The sequence below is a fragment of the Bubalus kerabau genome, chromosome 1 (assembly GCF_029407905.1).
Source record: "Bubalus kerabau isolate K-KA32 ecotype Philippines breed swamp buffalo chromosome 1, PCC_UOA_SB_1v2, whole genome shotgun sequence".
Taxonomy (NCBI): domain Eukaryota; kingdom Metazoa; phylum Chordata; class Mammalia; order Artiodactyla; family Bovidae; genus Bubalus; species Bubalus kerabau.
In genome coordinates, this window is record NC_073624.1 from 44,793,614 (window position 1) to 44,816,563 (window position 22,950).

The 22,950-nt window shown below is 35.7% G+C and overlaps 1 protein-coding gene across 1 annotated transcript in view; it reads right to left on the reverse strand.

Annotated features, from left to right (window-relative positions):
• Positions 1–440: 440 nt before the first annotated feature.
• Positions 441–22,950, reverse strand: part of PKP2 (plakophilin 2) — an 81,349-nt gene continuing 58,839 nt past the window's right edge. Inside the window, exons 7-13 of the mRNA XM_055573853.1 lie at positions 17,722–17,839; positions 16,701–16,865; positions 15,661–15,834; positions 8,862–9,015; positions 4,564–4,753; positions 1,929–2,016; positions 441–1,801 (exon numbers count right to left, since the gene is read on the reverse strand). Coding sequence (XP_055429828.1) covers positions 1,733–1,801; positions 1,929–2,016; positions 4,564–4,753; positions 8,862–9,015; positions 15,661–15,834; positions 16,701–16,865; positions 17,722–17,839 — 958 coding nt within the window. The 3' untranslated portion in view covers positions 441–1,732. The remainder of the gene's footprint in view (positions 1,802–1,928; positions 2,017–4,563; positions 4,754–8,861; positions 9,016–15,660; positions 15,835–16,700; positions 16,866–17,721; positions 17,840–22,950) is intronic.

Below are 22,950 nucleotides of genomic sequence, written 5' to 3' on the forward strand. Positions count from 1 at the left end.
TAGGACTAATTAGGGGAGAAATATAAGCAATTATATTTCTTATTAAACTCTTAGTAATTAAAGTTGAACTTTATAAGTCAAATACTCAAACGTCATGTCAATCATACCACAGATACCAAGATACACAAATAAGTCACATATACCCAGCTACCAAGGCAGGCGATGCTATTTTTGCCTCATTTTGTGTTTAATATTATTGAAGGCTCTACTATGCCTTAAAAGCACAGAAATTTCTTAAATCTACATTAATTATCTGGAGGAATATACTCCAAATGCTTATCATCAGAATTTTGGAAAAAGAGATATAATTTCTCTCTTCAGCATTTTAAAAATTGGTATCTAAATAATTTCATTTTGAAGTAGTAACCTTAGTCGTCTTCACTGAGCTTTTGAAATGGAAAAAATTTAAGTTCCAAATATAATAAAGACTTAAGTACACATTCAAATTGAAACTGGCAATTTATTTCCTATCACACTTTGCTGGCCAAAAGGAGCTGAAGGATTTTTTTCCTAGTTACTTACTAACTATTGTCAGATTCTTTTTAAAAAGAAAAATATAACAGAATTATGGTTAAGAAGGCTAATTCTATCTGAATGGTATTAATCACAGTCCAGTTAAAATAACACTTAATATAGACTCCAATAGATGATGCTGTCAACTTTTAAATGTTAGCATTTCTCATATCATTTCTGGATGGCCTAGACACATTATTTTCCTCAACATAACTTCATTATTTTTCTTTAGTGTTTTCTTGACTTAAAATAATGGCTTAAGGAAGATCACATGAGATTTAGTGGTTCTGTACTATTTTTAAAATTTTGGGTAAAGTAGGCTGGTTGATAATGTAGTTCATTAAAATGAGCTGGGTTTTCATGGCCCTGGCTGGTCCAACAGATTGAGAGAGCTAGGTTCCTTTTGTAGCCAAACAGTAAAGTCCATTCTTCCACCAGCTCATTGCAGTGGCTGACATCCAGGAAACTGTATCATGAATACTACTGTCAGGAGAAATTTGCATTTAACAGTGTTGTTAGAGGTGAAGTGTTTCCTTGAGTAAAAATCCTATTTATTATTTAGAGGGAACACCGAATTTCAAATTGTAGAAAAGATTTTTAAATTTTCTATGATCACGTCCTTTCAATTTCTTCTTATAGTCACTCATGCTCTGTGATCTAAATTTCTTACATTTATTGAAAAGTCGAGAAAAAAAATCCAAGAGGATAAAAACAAGCACAAAGTAAACAAACAGGCAATGTTGCCATTATATTTTCTCCTGGACAACTCCACAAATATTTTTTGTCTCTGTTTCAACACTGCAAAACAATACACTCATGGCTCAATGGTGAAACAACACACATGTGAGTGACAAAACATGGAAATCAGAAAAGGAATATAAATGTAAGTCAAAATTTAAAATCCTAGTGATACAACAGCTTTCTTCCTTATTTACTTAGTTAATGTCCATTCCATATAAATTCATATTTTAATTCCAGGAGGCCATGCACCATTAGCCCTGATTAAAAAGACCACTATTTGTAGAGGGTAAAATTGAGCCTGTTGCCAGTACCTACTGGTGTCAAACTCACAAATGTCTTCTGGATTCAAGGACCATGGAAATAGAAAAGTATAGAAACAGGATATGCTTTTTTGAGGTTTCTTAAGCTGGGAAGTAGAAAAATAGGTGTTTTCCTTTGGGGCTTTTTGTAAATTTCTGAGAGCACTTTTTCACATTCCTCAGTCTTTCAGGGAGTGGTAGGCTTTGGTAGTCCGGCTGTTGACAAAATCTGTCTTCTTAAACTGAGCCTTTGGAATAAACAAACAGAAATGTGAAAGGTAACGTTTATACCCAAGACAATGTAAGTTTTAGTAACTTATCACCAGGGTCAAATCAAGTGGGACATTATTACCTGGCTCTTTTTAGCATTCTTACCTTCTTGTAGGCATTATGGAGCTCTGTATGGGTCCACAAAGAATATAGGAGAACAGAAGCAGCTTTACTTGCTTTGTTGGAAGCATAGCTGAAAGTAAGAAAAGCACATTTTTCCGTTATCAGTGAGAATGTGTGAGGCTTCTGGATGCTGCCCCTGGATGTTCTGTAAATCTTCTTTAATTGCTGTCGCTCAGGAGCCATCCATTAAGTCAGGCCACTCACCATGACAAGAGGTTAGGACGGAGAGCTTTAGGAGGCAGAAGCCACATGGGTGCTTTTGTTTTTTTTTCAAATCTTTTTAAACCACTAGCAAAGTGGTAACAAATAAATAGTTATAAAGAATAATTCCTGATATTTATAAGGCATATATTCTTAAAAGTTTTATAAAGCCTTGAATTTATAGAATAAAATTTATATTTGTATTTATATTTTATATTTTTAGAAAATATTTGTCTATAATGCATATTTATAGAGACAAATGCATGAAAGTATGATTGAAAAATATGTATAACTCTTAGACTTAGTGACTCCATGAATATAGGAATTATGTATCTTTTTCAAATTAATAAATTCCTACTGGAGCATTTAAAATAGTTTAAAAATTTATGCTTTTTTGTATAACAAATGGAAAAAGTGTTCCTGTTATGAATCCGAGTCACCACTGATTTTGACACTGTCCTTACTTTTTTTTGGCCACACTGCACAGCATGTAGGAATTCTAGTTCTCTGACCAGGGATCAAACCCATGCTCCCTGCATTGAAAGTGTGGACGGCCAGGGATGTCCTCTTACTTTTTTTGTTTTAACTTTATTATTATTATTATGTGTTCTTAGTTTTTGATGTTCTTTTAAATTCATCTCAAAGTTCTAGTTTCTGGCTAAAGATCACTACTTTCATAGATCTTTTTCTCTTCCATCACTTGAATTAGCACATGACTATATTTTCTTCTTTGAACAAAGAAACAAAAGATTTTATTTTTCCTATCATAGGAATTTGTAAGTATGCAACCAAGAATAGAGAATGCAAAGATGTATGAAGAAGCCCATGCTGGGCTCATTCAATATCTAGCTACCAGCATAATAGGGATGGTAAGTCAAATCAGCACTTCACAGATTCTTTAGTATCTCAGGGGCTTTTCAGAGTGACTTGCTAATAACTGAAGTATTAAGACATCCATGAAAGCTGTGGATCTCTAATATTTATTACTGAAAGTTCTTAAATTGCAAAGGTGTTATAAAGTCTTTGTAAGTTGAATGCTTGGTACTTGGAACTCATTTACTCAAAGAGGGAATGTAATTGATGATTGATTGGTTATCAGGCTAGTCTATAAATTATGGGTTAGCTATGCAACACTCTAGCAAGGAAGCAGACCTAATGGTAGAGTGTCCTTGTTGGTTTTTTTTTCTGAGATGGAACATGTGAGGACGAACTTACAAATGGATACTCAGTACAACAAAGAAGTAACAGAACAGCACATCCCATAACTGGCTAAGCTACAAGAAATTTCCAAAAGTGATGGTATATTCCCATGTGCTTATTATTATGTCTGAATACTCATATAAAAAAAAGTCATATACTGTCTATGGAGATTTGGTTAGAAGTTTAGATGACTATTTCCACAAAGGAAAGTCAAAGATGACTTTCCACAAAGGCAGAGAAACTGCTAAATGGGAACAGGTAAATATTCCCTGCTTTTGGGAAACTGACATTCTAACAGTGCTCTTTTTAATCATGTGACTCTGAATGGAGTCCCCCTTCCCTGTGAACTTTGCCAGAGGGAAATCACTGAGCACAAGGGGCTAAACTGGGTGGAGCTGTGGGAGAAGGGATGTGCTCATTCTAGGATACCACAGATCCCTATGCTAGCCCCTGTGCAGCCAAGCACACGTTTGTCTACTACAAGTCCCATTAGAAGTATGAGTCTGGACTATAATAACATTGGTTTTCTTTTATGGTTACTTACAAAACTAACTTTATTTAACAAGTCAAACAATTCAGAATTGTATAAAGAGAAAAAATAATAATCTTCATACCTCCTTGGAATCCCACCATTCTAAATTAACAGTAATAATTAGTTACATTCTTCATCTTTTTTTTAAAAACGGAGAAGAGTTAAAGACATAGAAACCAGGAGGTGAGATGACTTATATGCATTAAACTTTCTACTTTCAAAAGAGAGTAAGAGGTGGAAGAGATGTGATAAAGAAAAGTGAGGAAGCAAGAACTTCTTGTTATGCTGCCTCCTACTCCTCCTCCTGGGGTGACCCTTGTTTCACATAGTTAAGGGAGGATAAGGGCATTCCTTGTCCATAGGACTCCAATTTGCCTACATTCTTCTCTTCTTAAATCACATCTGTGGCTCTGGGAAACAATTCATTAGGTCAATAAAATGCTGGAATGCATGGTTCAGATAAGTTATGAAGTTTGACTTTCTGGATATTTCAGTAGAGAATGACCAACTATTTGGCTTAGAGGACTCAGGTTTTCACTTACCTGATCACCAAGGACTGGGCCACATGATCTGGCCCAGCTTTACAATCTTATTTTTTGGCCATAGTACTCAAAGACATTATTTATATACGGGATTGATGGTGGGAAAAGGGGAGACACTGACAGACAGTGCTAGAGGACTTACGTGTCACCTGCGCTTATGGTCATAATTTTCTGCAGGCCCCCAGTGTTTAGAAGATCCCGTGCATTCTGGTAACTATTTTGGATTATATTGTTCAATGTGTAACAGGCAGAGGCTGTAGTTTCAATGAGAAGATCAGTACTTGGGACTGTGTCAGGAATTATGGAAACCAAATCAGGTAGAGTTTCTTTGGCTACAAAGAAAAAAGAACACTTGATTAAAAAGATTGTTTCTTAACCTTAGGATCTCAATAACATTTAAGAAGAAACATTTGGTTAACAAACTTATGAAAGGATGCAACCATTTTAATATTCAAATTACCAAAAAAAAAATTTTTTTTAAAAAAGATGATATTCTGTGCTCAGCGCACTAGAAATCTTTCCAGAAAGAAATCTGACAGAAATGTCAAAAATTTTTTTTTAATATTCACATTTTTTGATTCAGTATTTTCACTTTTGAGAATTCATCCTGAAGATATCACTTTAAAAACTGAAAAAGCAAAAAAAAAACCTGAAAAAGCAGAGATCTTTATATAGTGTTATATAAAATGAAAAATTTACAAAGTCTAAACATCCCAGTAATATGACTATGATTAATTAAAACATATCTTCAAAGAATCTCATGTATCCCAAAACATATATATGAAGCATGTATAATAACAAGAAAATATGTGTTAATATTTCATGTGCAAATAACTGATATATTAAAGGAAAACTCATACAGGAGAAACTGAGAAGAAATATACTAAAATACTAATAGGATTTATTTTTCTACAGTATTGATGGTGATCTCAAAATATTCTTAAAAAATTATCTGTACTGTCCAAAGTTTCCTTAATGTGAAAACAACACCATTATTTAAAAAAAGATAAACTATTTAAAATTTATTTTTTTGCTGCATATGTAAGATCTTGGTTACAGAGTTTTCATTTCTCTTTTTCTATTGTAACCAGAGGTTTTCTTTTTTCTCCACCTCTAATTACTTTGGACTCGCCTTGAAAGAAAGCATGTTCTATTGCTTTTGTTGTTTCTCACAGCTCTTTAATACAGTGCTGTGTTTATCATGGTTGTACAGATACCAGTGCCTAACTTCATTGTTTCTTCATTTGAGTTTACATGGCACCTTGAACTGTACTTCTCTCTCTGATACATGCATGCATGCTCAGTCATATCTGACTCTTTGTGACCCCATGACTGTAACTCAACAGGCTCCTCTGTCCATGGAAATTTTCAGGAAAGAATACTGGTGCTGTGTGTGCTTAGTCGCTTGTTATATCTGACTCTTTGTGACCCACTGGACTTGTAGCCTGCCAGGTTCCTATGTCCATTGGATTTTTCAGGCAAGAACAATTATTGGAGTGGGTTGTCACTTCCTACTCCAGAGATCTTCCTTGCATCTCTTGCACTGGCAGGCAGGTTCTTTACCACTGTGCCACCTGGTAATCCCTCTCTCTAATACCAGACTGTAATTAGATAGATGCCTGTCTGAATGCTAAATGGAGCCATGAGTTCCTTGAGGATAATTATTGTATTTATTTCTGGATTTCAACATCTATCACTATGCCTAAAAGAGAAACTCAATAAAAGGAAATGAACTGTATGTCTTCCTTTGATAATACCTGGAACTGATTGACAGGAAAAACATACCTTCTGCTCAAAGGCCTGAACACTTCCTTTTACACTGTTGTCTAAGCATCACAGCATAGTGTTGGAGCTCAGAGCTGAGTCTCTGAAGCTACACTTTTAAAATTTTAGTCCTGTCTCTGACACTTCATGGCTGTGTGGTCTGGGTAAGCTACGTAACCTCTTCTATGCTACATTTTCCCAATATGTAAAATGGGATAATAATAGTATTTACTTCACAGGACTGTTTTGAGGGATTAAATGAGTTACTATGTGTGAACTGTGTCACAGTTCCCTGCACACAGTAAGTTCTCCATAGATGTGAGCTATTACCAGAAGGCTTCCTCCTTTTAGAAAGATAAACACAGAATGAAAAGCTTGAGAACCTGAATTTTCCTTTTGCTGAATTTAGGTTGACAGCATGAAAACAAGTGTGAGACAATGACACCAGAAAATGTCTAACTGATCTCTGCAGGGTGCAGCTACGGCTGGCTGAGACCAGGCTGCCCACACTGAGCTCGAGCCCTGCTGAGAGAGTTTTACTTCTCCTGCCTCTGTATGACCAACAAGAAGGTCCAATTCTACAGATCAATTTTATGGCTGAAACTTTGGCTTATGTTTAAGGAGGAGTGAGAATTAGGGAAATTAGAATCTTTAACATTTTATATCTTGTTTGTTTTTCTTAGAAAAGTAGTATAACTGCTTACATCGACAAAGTTAAATATTACAATATAGTAAAGGAGGGTCATTCTGTCTTTATACACACACACACACACACACACACACACACACACACACCCGCTGTGGACCTGGGTAAATACATTCACTATGAGATAGTTAAAATTAGATCTTCAACAGTGAAATATAAAATTAAGGGCCCTATCATGATATTGGAGGGTCATAGCTCAATGTCATATTGTTGAGGGAGATTTTATTTAATGCTGGTGCTTTCACATACATTAGGTTGTCTGATCCCTGGAAAAACACTATTCATAGTGATTACTAATTTTACTCAGCTTAGAGCAGTTAAATGACTATCCAAGGTGACATGTGGCAAAGTAGCATTGGAAGACAGATCAGTGTCTTCTGCATGAGGCGTTATTCTGTCACCATGCTAAGTTGCCTATCTTCAAGTTTTTAAGAAAATATAATTTCAAGTTGATTTCTGTAAATCAAAGTAAAATGTGATGACTTCATTCCAAGTCAACACATGGAAAGTTTTACTTGGCCCACAAATCTCAAGAAAAACAAAAAGCTTATCTTTCAAACTGATTTTTGTTTCTTCCGGGCTATTAATACTCTAAATCAAGACAGGTTATTTTACTCAAATTACATATTTGACATAATGCCAATATGGAATTCAAAAATTGCATTTATCTTACTGAAGCCTCTTCTTATGGTGTCCATAAAACTTGGAGAGTTTTATCAGTGAAATCACCTTACGTAACTTGTGGGGCTACAGCTCTATTGTCCCAACAGCTGGAGGACCGTGGAACCTGAGACAATAGCATTTCTGCCCTGAAGGCACAGGCTCAGTGTGTAGAGCACAGTTCTCATCAGCTGTGTTCTAAAGATGGAGTCAATAGTTCATTTGAGACAAAAAAAAAAAAAAAGGATAATACACCTGATTGAAGTACAGCACAAAAGTCCATAAAAGACAATGAGGAGAACACTTTCATAATTTTCAGACACTGCCTTTGGCAAAGTTTCTTTTAGATTTCACTGAAAATTTTCCAGGCTCTCTACATTTATAATGGGCACAAAACCATCGTATGAAATCTCCTGTTCAATGTTGTGCTGTTGGTTGTCTTTGAAAATGACATTATTAAAACACAACCACACTGTGTGAGTCTGTGTGTAGATTCCAAAGTAATCTAATTCATTAAAAATAAAAAAAATACTGGAATTTCTGAAAAATTGAATTTTAAGTAGTCTGAAATGACTAATTTATGGAACATTAGGAAGCATGATTAATTTTAGCATTATCATCCTATTATCTCATTTTACAGCTTTTGGCTTAATTCACAAACATTTACATATTCAGATATAAAGAAAATGAATAAAAAATTATGTTATTTGAAAGGGTAATGTGTTATCATTTTTGTCAATAATACAGGCTTACAAAAAAGGGAGCAAATGTGTTTTATTGTATTTATTCTAAAACCTATGCCAAATCTGCTATATTCAGTGATTCATTCTTTCTGTGATTATCTGTCCATCCATTTTTTCTAGTATAACAACGGCCAAGCTTCTTAAGTGAACAACCACTGTGTGTGTGTGTTTATTTAATATTTTAGAAGGGTGGTGCTTAAGCAGATTACACAGAACATTCTGAAAGACATGGTTTAAAAAAGATGTCATTGGATGGCATAGCTGAGGGCCAAGAAATATCATATATATTACCTATCTTGTTCATTTTTAGTATGGTTTAAAATTTCTCTTCAGTAGTAACTGGAACAAAAATGAAGTTGGATACTAAGAAAAATCATATTTGAAACCAGTGTGAAAGTCTACTCTTGATGTCTCGGTACACAAAACCCAGTTCTATTTATCACATTTTGCTTTTTATTCACAAAACTCATCATTGTAAAAAGAATGGGATAAGGACAATGTTTTTGTTTTAGTGCATTTGTATTTTCAATACAGACACATTACATCTAGAGACACATACTCACTTACCAATTTCATTCTGCAGAGAAAGATTCCGAGACAAATTCCTCAGCAGAGAGACAGCAGTCTTTTTCACACTTGGATCACCAACATGCAGCATCTTTCGTGTGTGCTGAAGGCCATTTTCCTTCTGGACAACTGTCTGAGCTACTGATGTTGGCATCTGTTTTGTGAGACATGTCCTATAAATACTACTGTATTTCATTTCGGGGTAAAATTTCTAAGTTTCTATAGATTACTAGAGATTGTAATATATAAGATGTTTATATAATATAAGATGTAAATATGTTTAAAAAGCTAGCTTCAAATTCTTATTGTTTTCAATTACTGGATAGTTTATTCAGTATTTTAAAATAAAAATATTGGATTTGGTTAGCTACAATGTTTTTTGCATCAGTTTAGCTCAGATGGTAAAGTGTGTGCCTACAATGCGGGAGACCTGGGTTTGATCCCTGGTTCGGGAAGATCCCCTGGAGAAGGAAATGGCAACCCACTCCAGTATTCATGCTTGGAAAATCCCATGGACCGAGGAGCCTGGTGGGCTACAGTCTATGGGGTTGCAAAGAGTCGGACATGACTGAATGACTTCACTTCACTTCATAAATAAATAAAATGGGTCTGTCTTTCCCTTTCCTTTCTTTTTCATCATATTCTGCTTTTTACTCACATTTTCAGTTCATTGTTGTGAAAAGAAAAGAATGTTTTAGGATGAAATTTATACTAATGTCATAAAATTTATTACTTTTCCTTTTTCTGTTTTCTTAAACTATGTGTGTAATACAAAAATGCTTTCAACTTTGTGGCTCTGGTAGAACTTAGCTATAAAGCCAACTGAACTGAGAAAAATTTTACAGGGAGATGTCTTTGATTACTATTTAAATGTATTTACTGACTGTTGGCTTATTCATCTTTTCTGTTTCTCTAGTTTAAACTTTGGCATTTTACATATTTTAATAAACTTACTCATTTCTAAAAAGCCAGTTTATTCTGAAAGATATATTGGACTTTAAAATAAAGGAGTATATGGCTAGTCAGATTACCTGTAACTCTATGCTCTGTAATGGGAGGCTGCATGTGCAAGTTTCTTGTTTCAGGTCTAAGTCCACCAAAAGCAACTCTTACTTGGAATAAGGTTGGTCACCTACTTTCACAGGTCTGAGTACCAAGTAGGCCCTACCTGGCATCAGCAAACCCCCAACAATACTGAGGCCTTAACTTGTGTCTGCAACTTTATGTATTTTTATTTGATGCTAATATTAGGTCACTGTGCCCAAAATCCATACATTCTTAACCATTCTTGAGGGTGTCTATCTCCTGTTTATCTTACCTAACACGGCTTGCTTCCCCTACCTCCTGCAGACTGTTCCCCTTATATTCTCCACTATACCTTCCAGAGAAGGAGTTAATATAGGAGCAAGGATAGGTTTCAGGGAGGGAACAGGAGGTCCTTAAAATTATTTTTGTTTATAATAATCTTTCTCAAGGAAAGAATCTATCATTTTTATTAGATACTCAAAATATCCATGAGTATCTCATGGAAGTTTAATAACCACTATTTTGCAATGTTTATTCCAAAGTTACGCTTTGTCTTTCACTAATTTGCAAAACATTCCATTAGATTCTTTTCTCTTCTCTGAGAAAAATCCTTCCTGTGTAGGATTCTGTAAAACTCCTCCTTGAAGATGGAGGTATTCATCTCTCTTTCCAGTGGTCCATCTAAGTAACTACATCTTTCCTCATATGCAAAAGCTCTGCTCTTCTGAGTCACTGCCATTGAGCTCTATCACTCTCACAGCATTTTCTCTGTCATCTCAATGTCTAGTATATAAAAATGATTATGGAAACATGAATTCTGATTCATTGAAGGAAATGGGAGAGGCTGACGTGGAATGGCCTTTAGAATTTGTTCATTAAGGAAAATAAGCAATGAGATTTACCAAATAGAGATTTCATATTCCAGTTTTAGGGAATTTGTGAAAATGACTGCTATAACTGTTTACACATAGCAATTCTAGTTCATGTTATCCTGATTACTAATGAGGCTGAGCATCTTTACAAATGTTTAATGGCCATTTCTATATTATGTTTTGTGAAATGCCTGTTTAAATCTCTTGTTCATTTTCAATTTGGTTGTCTATCCTTTCATTGTTAAATTGAGGAGTTTTTTTTTTTTAATATTTCCTAGATACCAACCTTTATTACTTATATATGTTACTGAAATCTTTTCCTCCTCTGTGCTTTGTCTTTTTACCATCTTTTGCTAGCATCAGTTCAGTTCAGTCACTCAGTTGTGTCCTACTCTTTTTGACAGCATGCACTGCAGCACATCAGGCCTCCCTGTCCATCACCAACTCCTGGAGTTTACTCAAACTCATGTCCATTGAGTCAGTGATGCCATCCAACCATCTCATCCTCTGCTGTCCCCTTCTCCTCCTGCCTTCAATCTTTTCCAGCATCAGGGTCTTTACAAATGAATCAGTTCTTTGCATCAGGTGGCCAAAGTATTGGAGTTTCAGCTTCAGCATCAGTCCTTCCAAATGAATATTCAGGACTGATTTCCATTAGGATGGACTGGTTGGATCTCCCTGCAGTCCAAGAGACTCTCAAGAGTCTTCTCCAACACCACAGTTCAAAAGCATCAATTCTTCAGCACTCAGCTTTCTTTATAATCCAACTCTCACAACCATACATGACTACTGGAAAAACCATAGCTTTGAATGTACGGACTTTTGTCAGTAAAGTGATGTTTCTGCTTTTTAATATGCTATCTAGGCTGGTCATAGCTTTTCTTCCAAAGAGCAAATGTCTTTTAATTTCATGGCTGCAATCACCATCTGCAGTGATTTTGGAGCCCTGAAAAATAAAGTCTGTCACTGTTTCCACTGTTTCCCCATCTATTTGCCATGAAGTGATGGGACCAGATGCCATGGTCTTAGTTTTCTGAATGTTGAGTTTTAAGCCAACTTTTTCACTCTCCTCTTTCACTTTCATCAAGAGGCTCTTAGTTCTTCGCTTTCTGCCATAAGGGTGGTGTCAGCTGCATATCTGAAGTTGTTGATATTTCTCCTGGCAATCTTGATTCCAGCTTATGCTTGTTTGCTAGCATAAGCTATTAATTTTTATGTAATCAATTCATGAAACTTTTACTTTATGTGCTTTTTATGTCTACTGTTAAGAAATCTTTCCCTATTTCAGGTCATGAAGATATTCTATGTTAACATTTAGAATCTCTATTGTTGTATCTTCCACATTTAAATCACACTGCTGTTGGTACTAATTTGTGGGTATGGTGTGATATAAGAAATATGTTTTGCTTTTTTTCAGTGGGTATCAAATTAAGTGCCTTTAGTGTTTTAGAAACTTGAAAACTGCTTATTTCAATGGATTTTAACTTTTACAATGTACTTTTTAATTTTACATGTATACAACATAATGAGTTGATATATGTATTGATATACATTGTGAAATAATTACCACAGTAAGTGTAGATAACATCCATCATCACATATAGTGACAATTTTTTTCCTTCTGTGATGAGAACTTTTAACAAATACAGTATTGTTAACTATAGTCACCATGCTGTACACTACACCTCCAGGAGTTATTTATATTGTACTTTATATTTCACACTATATTTGGAGAATTTGCTAAATGAGCAAATTTTATCATCCCATCCCCTTTCCTTATATTTTTTGTGTCATTTAAAAATAATGGCCATTATACTTGAACTAATAAAGTTTACATTAAGGTATTCTTGCTGACAAGAAATTACTGTCATATTTTATATAAAAAATTCCATACTCTATCTTTTAGAAGCTTTTCAATCCAGTTCAGGTTCTTTGCCATCTAAGACACATGGCCATCAATTTTCAGTAATGTCTCTGTTATGAACACAGGTAGATGCACGAAATATTTTCTAGAACTATGTTTAATGGCTAGCTTTTCATGTTTTTCTGTTCAGTGATTCCTTTTATAAATTATAAAGCCAAGTATTTATCATATATCTAAACACAGAAAATCAGGGAATGCAATAATTAGAAAAGAAATACATATAAGTCAAAACTTTAATAAAAAGCATCTCACAACTTGAAAGAATAAAGAGTCCTCTTATCATTGTCCCATGCTGCTAATAATTTTCTCCTATAAATCTCTATTTAAATTCAACTCCAACAGCTTTGGGTACAGATTAATACCAGTTTAGTACAGGTCTCCTTTCAGGGGACTAGACTGGTCTAAGGTTAGGTACGATTTTAAATGCCTTCACATAATTAGAACAGTTGTGAACATATCTCCATTTCCTGGATTCCTTTTGACTTAGAACTCTCCTGGTATCTTAGATTTCTGTTTATTTATTTTTTTATCCCAGCTAGATTATTACCAAACACAGCGATTTTGTCTTATTCATCACTATATACTTAGTACTAGGCTAGTGCCTTTTAGTGCTGAAACACTGTTTAATAAATGAATAGAGGAATTAGAATCTAGGTAACAAACTATATATTCAGAATTTAAGTGGCATATTCCTGTATATTAGGTGGCAAATATTCTTATTTTGATAGGAATATGGAAACACCTCTGAATGGTTTTGATTCCGACATAAAATTTGGAATGGAAGAGGCTAAAATCCATATTAAAGGATTAGCTCATATTGAACCACCCTCAGAGCACAGTGCAGAGAAGGCAATGGCACCCCTCTCCAGTACTCTTGCCTGGAAAATCCCATGGACGGAAGAGCCTGGTAGGCTGCAGTCCAAGGGGTCGCTCAGAGTCAGACATGACTGAGCGACTTCACTTTCACTTTTCACTTTCATGCATTGGAGAAGGAAATGGCAACCCACTCCAGTGTTCTTGCCTGGAGAATCCCAGGGACGGGGGAGCCTGGTGGGCTGCCGTCTATGGGGTCGCACAGAGTCGGACATGACTGAAGCGACTTAGCAGCAGCAGCAGCCAGGATTCAGATTGTATCTGTTTGCTGCTTCTAAGAAGCTTTTCTGTGTTTCTAATTTGAAAGACTGTTTGTAACCTGACATGACTGAAGCGGATTAGCAACAGCAGCAGAGCACAGTAAGCTTAAATCATAGATACATAGCAATGTAATTTCTGATCTTTTCTATTATTTTGACTGGTTGTTAGTTAATAAGAGCGCCTCTGTAGTTTGGGAAAATGAAAGAAGTGGTTTTGGGAAACCAAGCATGGGGAAGTGGGAAGATAGATGATAAACTATGTCTCTCTGTCTGTCAGGGCTCCCTGGTCATTCCCAATTTCCTTCTCCTTGTGCACAAGTATGTTTTAAAGAATTTCAAAGAGATTAAAGTTTGGTTGTATTCTTAACCACAGTGCTAAAATTAAAGAAATACTGGCTTCAGTATTTCACAGTTTCATTCGAAGCTGAACAAGCTTTTGTATAAACACATAAAAGAATGAACATGTCTTCTCAAGTAAAGAACAAATAATATTTTTGTTATGTACAAGAGTGCTTTCCTCTCTGATGGTGGATAATTAGGCTGGCCTTATAATGAACTATTGGAAGAGAGTTTAATCATTTTATGATCAAGGCAAAGAACACAAGCTTAGTTCAAATAATTAAATATGTCTAGAATCCCTTACTATATTGCAAAATACATGGGAGAAGGAACAAATTTTTACTATTTTTTAAAATAATTTTTTAAGACTTCTCTGGTGGTCCAGTGATTAAGACTTTGCACTTCCAACGCAGAGGGTGCAAGTTTGATCTCTGGTTGGGGAACTAAGATCCCACATGCCATGTGGGGTGGCCAAAGAATAAACAATAAATAAATAATTTTATTGGAGTATAGTTGATTTACAGTGCTGTGTTAATTTCTGCTATACAGCAAAGTGATTCAGGTATATATATATATACACATTCCTTTTCATATTCTTTTCCATTATGGTTTATCACAGGACCTTGTAAGTTTTTACTCTTTTTAATATTTTGATTTTGCTGGTGTAAAATAAGTACATCTGAAAAGAGACGTAGCTCTTCATTTTGTAGTTGACTTTCTGGGACACAAAAGCACAGATGTCCTTTGCAAGTTCAGTAGACATTATGTTGTCTCTGCCTTCTGGCAGTCATTCTTCTTTTTGGTAACAACACTGACTTTTCCATTAGAGTCACTCTATATGGTACAAGTGGGAGTGACCGTTGCTCACTCAACCACATGCCCCTGAAATTCACATGTGAGCATACAACTCAGACTTGACCAGTTAAAGCATCGCAGACTCCTCGCCACAGAAACTTGTTTGCAAATGGCTAAGTTCTTACAGCTGTTGGGAAAATAGTAGCAATTTCCTTTCTTGTGGAGACACTGGGCTGGATGAAAGGTAAGCCTGAAATCACTGGTGGCTATCTTTGCTGTAATATGAGGATAGCCTTTGAGAAAGAAACCAACAGAAGAAAGAAAACAGAGGCCAGAGATAGAGAATCACAATTACAATCCCTGGGGCACCAAAGTCCCACCAGGATAGAAGGAAAACCCTCCCTGGACTTGTCAGTGATATGAGTCAAGAAATTCCTTTCTTTTGCCTAAGCCAGTTTAGGTAGGATTTTGAAACTTCTAACTGAAAGAGCTCTGACTAACACTGATAAATACTGAGTCTTTCACTTACAGTTTGACTTGGCTCTGCAGAAGCTGAGGCTGAAAGTCCTGGAAAGCCAAAGTCTCTGGCAATTCCTGAGAACTTTCTTGACTAAAGCGAGAAAACTGATGGTTTTACTTCACTATCATTTCTGAACTTAATGTAGGTGTATCTATAATGTCATTATTTTTAAAAGTAGCACGATACTCACTGGTCCACTTCCTGCTGTGAGATTCTGGAGAGCTCCCAAAGATGCTTCTTGAGTATAGTTTCGGACACTCTTGGCGATCAAGGACAAATACATTCGTATCACGATGGAGTGCCACAGCCACTCCACGCCCTTGGGGTTGCTCTTTTCCTCTGGCATTGGCATGTCCTGGTATTGCTACACCACACACACAATGGAATCCAAAATTAAAGACTTCAAGTGATTTCTACAATTCCATACCCAAACCAAGAGACCAGAAGTATTGTCTTGTCTAGAGAGACTAATAAAACCTTAAACATTAAAAAGGCACACATGTGTGATTTACAATCACTTAACTTTTAGCCCATGATGATTATTTCTCCCTCACCATGAGAGAGAATACAGAGAATTAAGCAAAGACTGTTCTAGAATATTTCTCAGGCTGCTGATAAGCTAAAAGCTAAATTAGTCACAACTGCTCCGAAGATAAGAAAAACAGGCCTCTTCTCACAGAGTCTTGTGAAGTTGTCCAGGACAGCATCAGTATTCTAAATTTACCAAGTATTCTCCAAGTTCATCAACACTGTGGTACTCTAAGGAGTAGGAGAGATCACATTCCTTCAATTTTCATAAAATGCCAGTCTGGAAGGTGTCCTTCCTATGTGGTTTGCTTTTAGGATGTCTTGTTTGTTTTCTAGAACATTTAAAGCTGAATGTCTGGGTTTCTTTTAATGTTAAGATAATGCTATCCCACTGGCCACACGGTATTAAGTTTACTGCCTAAACTGCGGGGCACAGAGCAGTATGGTTTGATGGCTAACAATGTAAATCTGGGGCCAGATTGCCTGGGATGGAATTTTATCTCCTTCACTAATTTGCTGATTATTTTGGAAAAATCAATTAACTTTTTTGTATCTCTGTTTCCTCATCAGTAAAGGAAGATATTAATACACACCTCATAGGACTGATACAAAGACTAAAGGAACTTAAAATAGAGCCTGACATACACTAAGTACTTAGAAATACACACGCACACTTATTCTTTCAAAGACTTCCCAATATACCTCTTTTACTTTTCTGCTTCGACTGCCAAAACACCCAATACTTTTGTTGTTGTCAGCCTGGATATTCCGGTTTTGAATATAAATACTCTGGGAATATTTCTCTGGGAGCTCTGCCTCCAGCTGGTAGGAGAGGTTATGAAGAATGCATACACAGTTCTCTGTGGCCTGAGAAATAGGACATGAATATTGATTATATGTATGTATATATAGGTAACTTCGCAGGTATCATATCACAGAGCTTCTGAGGCTTTAGATCTTATAAGGTTAACTGGATGCAGCAGGGCGTGCCTGGACTACGGGGTGCCTGGGGGAGTGACACAAGTATGGCTGGAAAGGCTAGGGTTAAATCATAAGTGGTCACGAGCACAATGCTAAGAAATAGAGGCTGAATTTTTTAAAACATTGGTTTTTACAGTGTGCTCAGAATGATTTTGTATTTTAGGTATACTGCTTACCAGCCATGTGGAGTTGGAAAACAGGAGGAGATATTACTTATAGGGATCAATCAGGAGCTAACTACAATAATCAGTATGAAAGATGCACAAATTAGGATAGCAGCAGTAGCATTAAAGAGGAGTGGTTAAACTAAAGAGTATTTCAGAAGTAGAATGCACATGATTTGTTGTCCAGTGGATGTGGGATGTGATGGAAGAGAGGAAGTCCTAGATTACTTAGATTTCTATTTTCATTTGGTAGATGGTAATAACTATTAAGAGGGATTATACAGAGGCGCAAGTTTGGGGATGAAGGAAGAGATGAATTTCATTGCTGAAAATGTAGCATCTAAGCTCCTTTCAAATATCTAGAGGTGTCAAACAGTTTGAAATTTGGGTCTGGAAAGTAGAAAGAAAAACCGGACTATACAGATTTTAAAATTTATGAGTATGTATGGGAAATCTTAAGCTCAACAAATGAGTTAATGAATAAAGCCAAACCCAAGCAGCTACCTCAAGAATACTCTGAAGTCTTAGTAAGACAAAATAAGTAATTTAATATGAGAGATATCTAACTCTTAAATCACCTTGTCATCTGGCTGGTAATCTGCAATGGTGCCTCTGACATAATGTACCAGTGAGTCAATCAGTCCATCACACCTCCTCATCACTTTTCTCCCTTCAGGGCCAGCTGAACTCATGTTTCTATTAGGAAAAACAAACAAACAATCAGTCATAAGGTTTAGGTTTAGGCTAAGATACACTTAGGCTGTGTATTTAACAGGTTTTTGTTTCAAAGCTTTACTTTTGTTTCAAAGTTTCTTCCAAGGGAACACTGGAAAATTTGTCAAAGTATAACAGAATTGTCCTAGACTCAAAAAATCACCAATTCCCTATAGTCATCAACTCTGGACACAACTTAAAAATATATTCATAACCCATCATTGTGTAATATAAGCCTTCTGTCTACTTCATTCCAAGCAACAAGGTCAGAGCATTATTTACTTAATCTTCACCCTATTTTTGAAAGGGTATAAATATATGAGGAAAACATCTTACAGTTAAAAGTAGAATAAATGGCATATTAGCTGTAGCAATACACTACATGTCCAAGTCTCAACTTATTCCATGCCTTAATTCTAATTAAATTAAAATTTCTTAAATTCTCTGGGCCTTAGTTTCCTCATTTGTAAATACAGAGTGTTAGACTATACCATTTGGAGGTTTTCCAGGCTTCAGCATAAACTGTTACTGACAAATATTAAACCAAATGCTCTAAAATGTGATGATTCTATAATTAAAATGACAGAGAGATGTCACGAAAAATGCAGTTTCACAGTGTATAAGATCTAAGTTACAAGCCTGACCTATAAACATCTTTGCACTTAGTCTATTTCTAATTTGGCTAAGCCATGACACCCTTCTATAAACAGTAACTAAATCTACAAGTGGAAGGTGCTTCCTTATAGACACTGAAGGTTATTAAATAAAGTAAAGTAATATATTTAGGGATCATATTTCAGATTCAGATAATGTTTTTATGCTGGTATTACTATGTTCCTTTGTATTAATTTTTCTTGTCAACATTAACTATTTAAAAATATTTTTTTCCAAAAATGTTGACAACTCTATAAACAAGAATGACAAAAGAACGACTTCAGGTTTTTAGAGTTTTGAGAACCACCCTTATTCTCTTTTGCTAACTTCATTGGCTAAGAGCTATTCCTATAAAATTTATCAGACCAGCTCCTTTCACTGTAGGCAGAACATTACAAAGCATATTCTTTTTGTGTATAATGTCTCAGTGTGATACTGAGCACTGAAAGAACTACAATTCTGAGAACTTTGGGGGTCATATTTTCTTCATCTTTAATATACTGCACTAAGTGATTTTAAAAAGCCTTTCTGTCCCCAGATACTGTTTTCAATACATATTGTCAAAGAACAAAAGTGCCTGGCATTGTATAAAGAACTGCAGGGAACAAGGAAGGAGTACCCAGCACTGCACCTGCTCCCATGGAGATCACATCTATATTCGGCTGTTTTACCCCATGAAAATGCAGTTTCAGAATCCAACCTAATAGTTGAGGAGATACGACAAGGACCCTAAAACTAAGCATGTACTAATAATTTAATGGTTGCTGAAATGATACAATGAGTTTTTTAACAAAATCCCCTCTATGACTTTGGTTCTCATTTGATGTTTCTAATGTAATTATTCACTTCCTTATTTTCACTGTACTTGAAAGATTTTGATACTTTGACCATTACAAAAAAGATTATGAATTGGCTCATAGACTGTAAATAAAACCATTTTTTCCTATAATTTTTTTCTCAAGAAATGATTATTTGAACCAAGATCCTTTGTCTATTCTCTGAGGCCTTTAAGGTCATGGGATCTTAAGAAGCTTGACAAAACTGAAAAAGCATCTTTCACCGTCTCCTTATATTGCACATGGAGAAACCAAAGAGCTGAAGTTACTTTTACTGGTGAGATTAAGTTAGTGGTGAAGTCAGGATAGGAGAGCTGTTCTTTATTCTGCGCTGAGGGCGGCACCAGAGTAGAGCAAACCTTATCTAACATTCATTCAGTCTGCCATTTGTTTAGCAAGTACCATATGTCCCCCAACTCCGAGACAGTGTTATCATATTTTAAAGCTTCCCTTTGACCTTTTCAACATCTGGCTTGGAGAATGGCAGTAGTTTTAAAATGGCTTTGACAAATCAAAAGGTCTTTCTTCCTAGCGAAGCCCCTTACACACCGTGCAGATGAATGACTCAGCTTTGTTTAACTTCAGCTGTTTATTTTGGGTGAGGATGGTAATTCAATTTGGCAGTACTTCCAGCTCACACACACTAACTGTTGTCTTGTAGTTTGGTATTATCCAGACTCTACTGGCTTGAAACGGGACTTATCAGGGGTTCCTGACAGCTGATACCTTTGCTGACAGAAAGTGCATGGAACACTACTACCTCAATATTTGTTCTTGCATATCAAAAATAGTTCCTACCTTACTCAGATACTCAGAAATATAAATGATAAGGGTGGATTATTTTACAGCAATACATCCATGAATAGAGGTCACTAGTTAGAAAGGAATTTGTTATTTATCACTCTGAAAATAATCAGTAATTATTAGGAAATTATTAAGAAATTCATCTTACAGTATTTTTTCAACAACTCATACATAAATTTGTGGGAATGAGAGAATTAACAAGGCTAATCTTAGGAAGAATCAATCCTTTCACACTGTGTCTCCTGAGTCCTGAGAAATACGTTTCACTGTTTCCTAGATGTAGCCCAATAGAGGTTTAATATGGAGAACTACCTCAAAACTGTTCATGAAATATATTAAAACAACTATTTTGTTGAAAAGTAAAAAAGAGCATAAAAACCACAGTAGTTACTCGATAAAAGTTCATTATCAGAGTTACCAGTGAATATACTGGGTTGCCATTTCCTTCTCCAGGGGATCTTCCTGACCCAAGGATCAAAGCCTGGTCTCCCACACTGCAGGCAGTCGCTTTACCCTCTGAGCCACCAGGGAAACCCAATGAATATATTGGAAATGTTTAATTTAGTGTCTATGGTTTGAATTTGATTAAATGATGAATTTATTTCCCCTTGGTATAATTTAGCAGAAGTCTGAGTAAATATGTGAGCACCTTTCTGGAAATTAGAACTGTACCCTGTTATATATTAAAATGTAAGTATCAGGTCTTTGGGGCTAGAGGCTGGGGCCTCAGGAGGAGATGGGTAGAGAAGGATGTGAACTACTCTAAATATAAAGGCAGGGCTGGTTCATAGCTCTTCACCTCCACTGCGCCTGAGTAGGAGGAACCAGTGCAAACTTTAGCTGCTTGTGTTTGATATTAAGAAGAATTTTTTTGGTAATGTGACCTGTAAGGGGTGAGAAAAAAATAGAATCTGAACCTCTGTATGTCTCTAACCAAAACTTCACATAGGAGACTTCAGGTGATTTATCTGAAAGCGAATCAGTGATTCCTGATTCTCTCCAGGACCATTTATCTCACACATTCCTCAGTGTCACAATCAAAAGGAGTGAAAAAAAAAAACAACAGAAAACAAACACCCAGGACCTTGCTGGAATTAAAATAAAGAACTGTCTTTGTTAAGATTAATGACAATAAACTTTAAATTCATATGGCAAACCAAAATGTGAACAGTGTCAAATGATAGGAATAACTGCAATTTAGTGCATGTGCTAGACATTACTGTATACTTTGCAAATATTATGCTTTCACAAAATTCCTGAAATTAGGGTGTGCTGAATTTCATTCAGATTCCTGACCTATGACTATTCTTTAAAATCAGAATTACCCACTTCTAATGGGATTTTTAATGGCCCTTCCAAAAAAAGTTATCTGTGTGGGGCTATTGCAGGCAAGCTGTCAAATATAGCCTATCAGCATTGAAAGAAAGTTTGTTACAACACAGAATGTCCAAATGTCGTGTATGGACAACTGGAATTAAAGGCCGTAGTTAGCCACCAGGGCGTGAGAATGGCAGGCAACAATAGGAGGGGAGTGAATCTTTTCAAGACATTTCACCACCGATAATTCTAAGATGCAGAGATAAAAAAAAAACAAAAAACACGAGGGACTACTTCTGATAATAGGTGGTTTTCTACTAACATACAAATTTACATGTGTGTTAATGTACCTATCTTAAAGGTCTAATCAGCATACTCAGTGATCACCACAATGGTTTTAAAAAACTGTGGCCATATTTTCATTTTCACCAACAATTATAGGCTTCCTAATAACACATGTTATAAATCGTATCCCAAGTGGTACCAGTCAATTTAAGAGCTTGGTCTGAGTCCATTCTAAGACCCAATAGGCACTTGATAAGACACTGGCTGATAAGGAGGCATCCTTCTTCCTGTTGATATTTGAGATTTAGGTCTGGGTTTTTGTTTAGCTCTCAGCTGATACATATCAAACAGTTGGGCCTTGTCTGTGATTAACCTAGAGAAAGCGGCAGAGGCAGCTTGTGGTTGCACAGAACAAAAGGGGAGCCTCACTTGAACTGGCAGAAGAACAAAAACTCTATGCCAAAAGAAGAGTTTTTCTGTTACTCTAAGTCAACATCAGATCCTGCAGGTATCCGCAAACATCAGCCAAAGTCAGCTGCTCATTCTGCAAACAGAAGCAACATTGGGAACAGAACAAAGCTGTACAACCTACATGTCTTGTTCCTTCCAGGACAAGGAACATCAACTTTTACTAAAGATCTGTCTTACGAAAAGGAAAATAGTTATTTGATAATAAGAGAAATTAAGACTTTCATTTAATTATCTAATTCTTAATTATTTGAGTAACTAAATAGGATTATGCATAGAGACAGACCAGATTAATCTTTTTGTCAGGAGTATTCAGAATAAGGGATAACTAAGCAAAGGTAAACAGAATGAAAAGCACTGTTAAGGAAACACAGATTCAGCAGAGTTCTGAAGTTTGATATCCAGGTATTATAAAAAATGAAATTCAAAAATACATGTTTTATTGTGCAGCAGCAGATATAATTGAATATATTAAAAATTTACATGGAGATATTCTTTTTCCAAAAAGTAGTTGGTATTGTTATTACCAAAAAACTTGTCCTTAATCAAGAGGCTCATCAGGATTAAGGCTAATAATTATTGCTTTTCTTTCTGGAAGTACAGTTTGCTTCCTCTGATTACTCCCCACCCTAGCTAGATCTTCAGTGATAAGTGAAAATGGAATTTTCTTTTAAGACAGTTATAAATTTTAGTACAAATAACTATATTATACATTCATTAAAACACATT